This window comes from Motacilla alba, chromosome 1, assembly GCF_015832195.1.
Source record: "Motacilla alba alba isolate MOTALB_02 chromosome 1, Motacilla_alba_V1.0_pri, whole genome shotgun sequence".
Lineage (NCBI taxonomy): Eukaryota > Metazoa > Chordata > Aves > Passeriformes > Motacillidae > Motacilla > Motacilla alba.
Window position 1 is genome coordinate 9,136,631 of NC_052016.1, and position 8,818 is coordinate 9,145,448.

General features: G+C 54.6%; 1 protein-coding gene across 1 annotated transcript; it reads left to right on the forward strand.

Annotated features, from left to right (window-relative positions):
* Nucleotides 1-4,119: 4,119 nt before the first annotated feature.
* On the forward strand, nt 4,120-7,379 carry SOD1 (superoxide dismutase 1). The gene is made up of 5 exons (XM_038137630.1): nt 4,120-4,254; nt 4,657-4,750; nt 5,149-5,218; nt 6,502-6,616; nt 6,889-7,379. The coding sequence occupies exons 1-5, from the start codon at nt 4,180-4,182 to the stop codon at nt 6,997-6,999; spliced, it is 465 nt and encodes a 154-aa protein (XP_037993558.1). The 5' UTR covers nt 4,120-4,179; the 3' UTR covers nt 7,000-7,379.
* Nucleotides 7,380-8,818: the final 1,439 nt, after the last annotated feature.

Consider the following 8,818-nt stretch of genomic DNA (forward strand, 5'->3'; position numbering starts at 1 on the left):
TATGAAAATTTGTGGCTGGTGCATTTTCCAGCTGCATTCCCACTTATTAATTGCTTGTATTAAACCAGTACCCCAAAGCCTCATTTTACTGACTGCTCCACAAACCCAGTGTGGTTCCCAACCATCCAGAGCTCCCAGAGAACAAACCACGCGTATAAAACTCCAAATAAAACCACATCTTTGTTATTCTGGACACCTGCCTGTTGTATTCTGTTTGTCCTTCCTGCTTTCCTGCAGAAGCAGGATAGTTTACCCTGTGGTAGTGTTTATTTTCTAATTGCGTAATAATTAGCATTTTCCCTGTGGTTTTGTACTTTGCATCTCAAGGATTACCCAACACGGCTGAGTTAAATCCAAGGCACCTCATCCTTGGGTATCCTGACACCTGCTCTACCACTAAAAATGGCAAAAAGGAGAGTGCAGGGCAGTGTGTGTCTGCAATAAATCCGAAATGAAGCCCCCTGCATCTTCCCTCTGGCACACGCTCACGTGGGCTGGGATTTGCAAAGTTTTGTGCTCAGATTAGTTACCACTGTAAGAACTTTCACAAATAAAAACCTGGCAATCAAATCTAAGACCAAGCTTTTCTTTCTCATCACTGTGAATGAAATCCTTATCCAGTCATATGCATGACAAGGTACGGGGTTTCTTTGGACTTTGTTGATGTTTCTCCAAGTTGATATTTTGAAATACACATCCCATAAATATATCTCTATGTCTATACACAGACACACAGTGTTTTGATTGCATTCCTTTAGGTGCCTTCCAGTAGCCAAAATAACATTCCTGAGAGTGTAAACATTTTGAGAGACTGTCATAAAAAAAAAAAAAAAAACAAACAAACAAACAAAAAAAAAACAAAAAAAAACCCAAAAAAAAACAAAACAAAAAAAAATTTTCAGACGTGCTTTCTGCACAGTATTCTGTGTTTGGCCAATTTCAGAAGGGATATTTCCATGCTCCAGCTTAAAAACCATTTTAAACTCCAGCTAAGTTCAGTTTGATTGCGCTCCTCCCTCTGTGCCCCAGCAGTAGCTCCAGGATCCCTGTTTCCCTCCATCCTGGCTTTCCTGGCTCTGTGGCCCCAGTTTCATCCTGCCAGGCTGTTTCCAGAGGGGAAGGATTTCCAGGCTTTGGTGCTGTGTGGAATCCTTGAAGCACTCGGTGAATGTGAGCTGGCAAAAGCAGCAGGAATATTACAAATAACCCAAGCCCTCAGTGGGCAGACCTTGGCAGAGAGGTGCCGCTCTCACCGCACAGAGAGGACAAAGTTCTCAAGCACCGTTTACACAACCTCTCCTCTGAGGCTCGTGTTTCAGGTCTGCCCAGCTCGGGGAGCAGCAGAGGGTCAGCAGCACAAAGATAAGCTCAGCTCACCTGCGAGTGAATGTGGCTTTTAATCTTGCCTGTTCCACACAAAGGCTCTCCCGCTGACACTGCTTTAATTACCGGGACCCTCCGGTCGGCAGCAGCACCTCCCCTCGTTCCAACAGCGGCCTTTCCACCGCTTTGCAGGGAAAGAATCATTTCCACGGCACGTTTCACCCAGGAATTTCAGCAGCACCGAGTCAGTGAGCGCCCTCTGCCAGCATCCCCCGGGGCGGGAGTGGCGTTACCCCGCAATGCAGGCGGAATTGTGCAGTGGGTTACCCTCCAATGCAGGGGGAATTGTGCAGTGGGTTACCCTCCAATGCAGGGGGAATTGTTCAGTGGGTTACCCTCTAATGCAGCGGGAATTGTTCAGTGGGTTACCCTCCAATGCAGCGGGAATTGTTCCTGCCACACAGCTCCTGCTCAGGACACAGGCAGCCCACAGTGAGATGGACATTCCAGCTCGGTGCTTTTCCCACAGAATCGCCACAGGCAGGAAATGTGATTTTTTTGCACCGCGTGTATGGTTGCCACGGGAAATGCAACTCTCCAAATTCCCTCTTATTTTTTAACTCGTATAAAATCCCACAGAGGAATTGCTCCCTCAAGGGCTTCATGCTTGCTCTCGGCCAGCTTTTTACAGGACCTAAGGGGTTGGGATTTTTTGCTACTTTGTCACATTTTGCTGAGAAGTTCATTAACTTTTCTCTGCAGGTTGCTGTGAACCTGCATCACGCAGCAGTTATTTCATCCTTTGTACTGGCAGACGGAGAGAGAACCAAGAACTGCCTTTAAACTGGCAGATAGGATCTTGATTCTCTCCCATTCTCTTCTCTCAGCTCTGACTGTGATACTCCAAATAAAAAAAAAATCATGTCACCATTTGACGTGGCAGGGTCAAATGATGATTTTTGTGCTGTCAAACACCCTGTTCAGCTGCTCGGGGGGGGGGGGGGGTGGGTGGATTTTCTCACATACTGGCAAGATTTAGGAAAATAAAGGCGTTAATAAGAAGTGTGTGGGACAAAACACAACAAAACCTGCCCAACTGGGGCAGCCCAGGTGTCCTGACACCAATTACCAACGCCATCAATCTCCAAAATTATTTCTGGTTATTTCACTTCACCTCTGCAGAAACCTGACACGTCTGGCTCTCATCCATCTGATTGTGGGAGGGAACAATAAACCTGATGAAAACATGGGGGCAGCTTTGGAGAGCAGACCCAAAGTAAGAGAAAGCCCTGCAGGGAAGTAAAACGAGACATTCGCATTTTTAAAAAGTTTAGAAACCTCTTTAAATCAAGCAAGGGCCTCCTCGAGGGCACTGGAAGCTCTCCTGCTGCTGGAGCAGGCTCAGGGTGCTGCTGTTGTGCCTGTTTCCTCACAAGTGACTGAGTCTCCTCTCCAGGCACAGCAGGACTGACACTTGGAGGACTTTATCTCACCCTTCCTAGATAGGAAGCTCTGGCTCTCTTCCCAGCATCTTTCCAGGGTTACGCTACAAATCCCAGTGTGTCTCTCAGACAAAGAGCCTCCAGGTATTTATGTTGTTCAAGGTTTTTTCACCTGGTTTGGTGTTCTCCAGCAAACAAATCTCTGCTGCAGTAGTGTCACCTGAGCCTCGGGTGAGTCAGGTCTTTGTTGTGAGTTTGAGGTGTGAAACAACCACAACCCCTCTGCATCCTTCCCTGGCCTTACCATGCCCCACACAAGTCACTGATGCCTCAGTAACACTCAGAGATTAATAAAAACCCCGTGGGCAGCAGGAAGGGGGGATTCTGCCCCTGTGTCCCTGTGCCCAGGTGACACCCCACCTGCAGAGCTGCCCCAGCCCTGGGGACACAGCAGCAGGACCTGGAGCTGCTGGAGAGAGCCCAGAGGACGAATGGCTTCAAAGTGACACAGAGCAGGCTTAAATTGGACATCAGCAAGGAATTGTTCCCTGGCAGGGTGGGCAGGCCCTGGCACAGGGTGCCCAGAGCAGCTGTGGCTGCCCCTGGATCCCGGGCAGTGTCCAGGGCTTGGAGGAGCCTGGGACAGTGGGAGGTGTCGCTGCCCTTGGAATGGGTGAATCTGGATGAGCTTCAAGGTCCCTCCAACCCAAACCTTTCTGTGATTCCCTAAAGCCTCAGGTACTCTCCAGTCCTCCTGCGGTTCTGATTTAGGTCCCAAACACCCTCAGGGCAGAGCAGCTCCGGTGTCAGCGCCCTGAGCCGTGCCCTCAGCACGCTCCCTCTCCGCTTCCGCTGAATCCTTCCCGGTCCCGGTCCCGATCCCGATCCCTGTCCCGATCTCGTTCTCTATCCCAGTCCCAGTCCCGGTCCCGATCCCGCTGCCGATCCCAATCCTGATCCCGTTCCCGATCCCGAATCCCGGTCCTGGTCCCGGTACCGGTCCCGATCCCAATTCCTGTCCCGATCCCGCTCCCGTTCCCGGTCTCAATCCCGATCCCGATCCCGATCCCATTCCCGTTCCCGATCCCGATCCCTGTCCCGCTGCCGCTCCCGGTGCCGGTCCCGATCCCGCTCCCGCTGCCGGTCCCGGTGCCGGTCCCGATTCCTGTCCCTGTCCCGATTCCTGTCCCGATCCCGTTCCCGTTCCCGGTCCCGATCCCCGTCCCGCTCCCGATCCGCGTTACGCGCCTCCCGCCGCCAGAGGGCGCCTCCCGCCTCCCCGCGCCGCGATTGGCTGGGCGGCGCGCGGCGCGCAGTGCGATTGGCCACGGCGCCGGCCGCCCGCCCTATATAACGGGAGCGAGGGCGGGGCCTGGCCGCAGTCCGCGGGCGCTGCGGGCGGGACGCGCACAAGATGGCGGCGATGCGGGCCGTGTGCGTGATGCGCGGCGAGGGGGCTGTGCAGGGCGTCATCCACTTCGAGCAGCAGGTGAGGGCGCGGCCGGGCCGCTGAGACCTCTCCGGCGGGCGCGGAGCCCCCGGGGTGTCCCTCTTGAGCCTGCTCGCCGTGGCCGGCGGGGCGGAGGCAGCGGGGCGAGCTGAGCTCGAGGGCGCTGCGGTTCCAAATGGCCGCGGCCCTCGGGAGCTGCGCCCTCCCGTGCGGCCGCGGGGTCACTCTGAGAAAGCACGGGATCTTTCTGGAAGGCCCCGTTAGAGAACAGGCACTTAACTGATAAAACAGGGGAAGGGGTGGGACTGAGAGCGTTAAACGAACGCAGACATTCTGCACAGCGTTGCCCTGGGCTCGTGGCGGGGCTTTTCTGTCACCTTCGTTTGACACGGAGCCGTGCAATGCCAAAGTCCGTGTGGTGATAAATGCTCTCCTTTGAAGGGTACTGGACCGGTGAAAGTGACTGGGAAAATCACTGGATTGGCCGATGGAGAGCACGGCTTCCACGTCCATGAGTTCGGGGACAACACCAATGGTAAGCTGTCCCTGCAGAGCGGCTGCTCGGCTCGGCTCAGCTCGGCAGAGCTGCTCGTGGTGTGCCAGCAGCAGCTTGAGTCTCACGGCTGCAAATCTGCGTGAGGAAATCGTGACCGTGGCTGACGAATTGCTTCCTGGATAATACTCTGAGCGTGTGGAGGCTGGTGGTCAAGAGCTGACATACCAAGTACTCACCTGAATGCTTGGATAACTCAGCGTTATGAAATGAGAAAGCTCCTGGCTGAGCCTGGGGCTTGCCAAGCTGTAGCAGGTGATTTATCTCCAGGGGATTAGCAGGGCATGGCACAGGAGAGGAGCTGTTTGCTGTCGCTGGGAGCGGTGTGCGAGCAGCAGCTTTATCCTGGGACCCTGCTCTGACGCTGTGCTGTGTTCCAGGGTGCACCAGTGCCGGCCCCCACTTCAACCCGCAGCAGAAGAAGCACGGGGGTCCCAGCGATGCCGAGAGGTGAGTCCAGGGCGCGGGCACTGCCAGAAAATCCCTGGGAATTCCTGCAGGGTTCCCTGGGTCCTTAGCCACACTTGGGTAACCCCAGCAGTTTGTTTCTCTGAGAGTGTGGTGTGAAATACTCTCCTTGGGGACATTTTCTGGTTTTCTCATGACTTGGGTGGAGGACAGCGAGGGCCTGATGCTCGTGCTGGGTCTCTGTACTTGAGTGGGATGTGAGACCTGGCTCTTCCCTGGGAGCAGCTCTTCCAGCACAGTTCCCTTGGGTGGGAGCCAGAGGAAGTGGCGTGGCCATGCCTGCTGGGTTTGGGGAGCAGGGTCAGGCAGCCTGGCCTTGCACAGGAATCACCCTTGGAATGCTCGAGTCCTGGTAAATCCCACCTGAGCCACAGGCCAGGCAGAGCTGGCTGTGGGCCAGCTCCTGCATGACACAGCATGAAATGTGTGTCGGGGCCCTGGCAGCCACTGCTCGGGGCTAAAGGTTGGCATTGCACGGACACTGTGCTTCTGGAGCCTCGGCAGATCCTGCTCCTGCAGTGCCTGGGGGCAGGGGAACTCATTGGGAAGGGTTCAAGAAGTGGATCTTGCTTTTATTAGTGTACAGAAACAACTCGACTGACGCTTCTTGAAAGCTTTAATCAAGCAAATTCCTCAGGGGAGAGCTGCCCTTAACCCAGTTTTGGAGAACTTGGTTAAAAATAAGGAATTTTTGTAGAAAGCTGGTTGTCAGCCCTGGGCTGGCAGGGATGTGTCAGTGTTCCAGGTTCTGAATCTGGACAGAGGAGCCTGACAGGACAGGATCAGCTGCATTTTGAGAGAATGCTGTGCGTGGGGCAGGTGTGCAGGACACAGCACAGCAGCATGTCCTGAAGCCCTGTGAAAATTCCACTGCTCGAGGCTCAGCTCTCCAGGGAAGCCTCAGCAGAGATGCAGCTCTGATAGAAGCTGTGTGGGAGAGCAGTATGCCAAGTGGTGGGGCAATGCCAAACTGGAATCATCATCCCTGGCACTGGCTGGAACTGAGCAGTTCCTGCATTGCCTTTGACCTGCTGCCTGACAAACGGCTTCTGCTAATCCTCCTTAAACCAGCTGCCTGTGGAATAGCTGAGCTGTCACGGACAGCAAAAGCTCTGGGAACAGTGGCAGTGTTCCCCCAAGTCTGCAGGAAAGGTTGTTCCACTGGATTCGGGAGCCTTTGTTATGTTACAACACAAAGTGCCAGCCTTGCCTTGGAAGAGCTTTCAGTGCAGGCCGCCTGGTGAGTTTGCTGTGTGTTCCTGCAGGCACGTGGGGGACCTGGGCAATGTGACTGCCAAGGGAGGCGTGGCCGAGGTGTCCATCCAGGATTCCGTCATTTCCCTCTCGGGACCACACTGCATCATCGGCCGCACCATGGTGGTGAGTGGGGAGGGGAACCTCGGAGCAGGGGCCCAGAGGGGATGTACAGCCATCCCTCTGTGTCCCAGTGTGGCACTCACTGCCAGTCTTCTAGAGATGTCCCTCTCTTCCTGCTCTTCCTGCTGTGGGTGCCTGAATGGCACTAGGGCAGGTCCAGTTGGGAGTTTGCAGCATGGAGAGGAGTGTGGCATTGTGTAACTGGTGTGCAGGTGCTGCTGCAGCCAGGAGCAGTGATGGCTGCACCCCTTCAGGTCCCGTCCATTCCCCTGCAGGTGCACGAGAAGCGGGATGACCTGGGCAAAGGGGGCAATGACGAGAGCCTGCAGACTGGAAACGCGGGGCCCCGCCTGGCCTGCGGCGTGATCGGCATTGCCAAGAGCTAAGCGTGGTACCTGCAGTGCTCTTCGTGCTGCTCTCGCCCTTCCTCCTGCAAGTTCAAGATGTGTCATTAATCTCCTGCTCCTCTGCATCCCGAGCAGCACTCACACGCTGGAGACTGACTGAGTTTTGTATGATGTTCATTCAATTAAAGTGTCCCTGATGGAATGGCTCTGTGGTCTCTGCTCACGCTCCTGCTGCCACCATTCTGTGTCACATCCCTGCTGTGAGGGAAGATGTGAGTAGTGCTCCTGTCCCAGCCCCTGGATGAGCCCCCCACGCTCTGGCAAAGAGCAGCAGTCCCCGGCTGTGTCAGGGCTTCCTCCTGGGGCAGGGGCAGCATTTGCAGGCTTCAAACTTGTGTAATAAATGTTCTGGGCAGATACACCTGGGTCCGGCTGTCTGTGAACAGGGAACCACCCCAAACCTGCCCCTGCTGGGAAAAGGGGCCTGGGCTTCAGCAGGTGGGTGGTTAAATTCCAACCAGCAAGAGGTTCCAGGCAGAATCCCAGGAGTGCCCACTGTGTGCCAATGGCAGCCTCCATCCTGCTCTGGCGTGTCCTTCTGAAACAGATGTCAGGGTCTTGTCTTCACAGAGAAAATGAGTCATTTTAATGAGGACTTGTACCAATGTTCCCTTCCGCTGCACTTCAGGATAGTCACGGAAGGAGCAGGCTGTAGTTCCAGGTAAGCCCACACAGTACTGAGGCACAGTACTAAGGGAACTGGGTAGTGGAGCAGGAATACTGTGAAAATGCTTTCAACTTACGTTTCCTGTTGCTGCCAGAGCACTGTGTGAGTCTTCACCTCCCTGTGCCTCTTCCAGAGGGTTGCTGCTGTGAGGGTCAGGCACAGGCACGGCTGCAGAAGTGTAAAGAGCTGTTCCACAGTTTTCCAGGCTCTGCTTTCAGATCCTTACTGAGGCAGAGAACAGGGGTGGGATTTTCATTAACAGAGCAGCCTTGCGTCTCTCATTGTCTCCAGCTCTTGAAGGAGGTGTTCTAAGTGAAACAAACCTTCCCTCCTTACAGAGCTGGAACAGCTTTTTCCAAGGCTCAAACCTCAATGTGTGGGACAAGGGCATGTCTCATGGGCCCGGCAGGAAACAACCAGTGAGGACACGAGTTTTAACACATGGAAGTTGAGGTCACTACAATCTGTAAACAGGTTCTTTCTCTCTTTATTCTGCTATTGCAAGAACATAAAAATAGATGTCCTCTCCCCAGTCCAGAGCTCCACAGTAGCTCTCCCACCCTCTCCCTCCCCCAGAGACAATTCCCTCTGCTGCAGGACAGCTGTAAAAAAAGGACTGATGTAAGAAGCAGCTGCCCTTTCCTTGGGGCAAAATCCCCAGCTTTAAAGGTAGAACACACTTATAGCAAGGAGAAAAAAAACCATAGAGTCTGCACAGGATTCATACACTGGCACTGCTTGGGGTTATGGGAGCTCTGAGCCATGGGGGGTGGGCAGAACTTCCCAAAGCATCCCTCCAGCGATCAGCCACGGAGCAACGGCACCGGCCCTCGGCACAGCTGACAGGACATGGAAGGGCTCTGGAGAGGAGGTGCCACAACACCCAGGAACACCCTCTGTCCCCAGCCCAGGGGGGCACAACCTACCTCTGGCAGGGTGAGGAGGAGCAGCCCCGTGTCCATGGAGGAAGGGCCAAGTCCTTGTCCCAGCCCCACCTGGAGAGCCAGGCTGGAGTTCTGGTGCCTCCGAGGTCTCACTCCCAACAAGTACAAAAACTGCAGAGCAGGCACACGCTTTGTCACCTCAGAGCAGACGGTTGGTGCCTGAAGGTGTCGCTTCTTAAAAAAGGCA

Coding starts and splice junctions, on each gene's coding strand:
- SOD1 (XM_038137630.1), top strand. CDS start 4,180: ATGGCGGCGATGCGGGCCGTGTGCGTGATGCGCGGCGAGGGGGCTGTG. Junction 4,255..4,656: donor TCATCCACTTCGAGCAGCAG/GTGAGGGCGCGG, acceptor TCTCCTTTGAAG/GGTACTGGACCGGTGAAAGT. Junction 4,751..5,148: donor GTTCGGGGACAACACCAATG/GTAAGCTGTCCC, acceptor GCTGTGTTCCAG/GGTGCACCAGTGCCGGCCCC.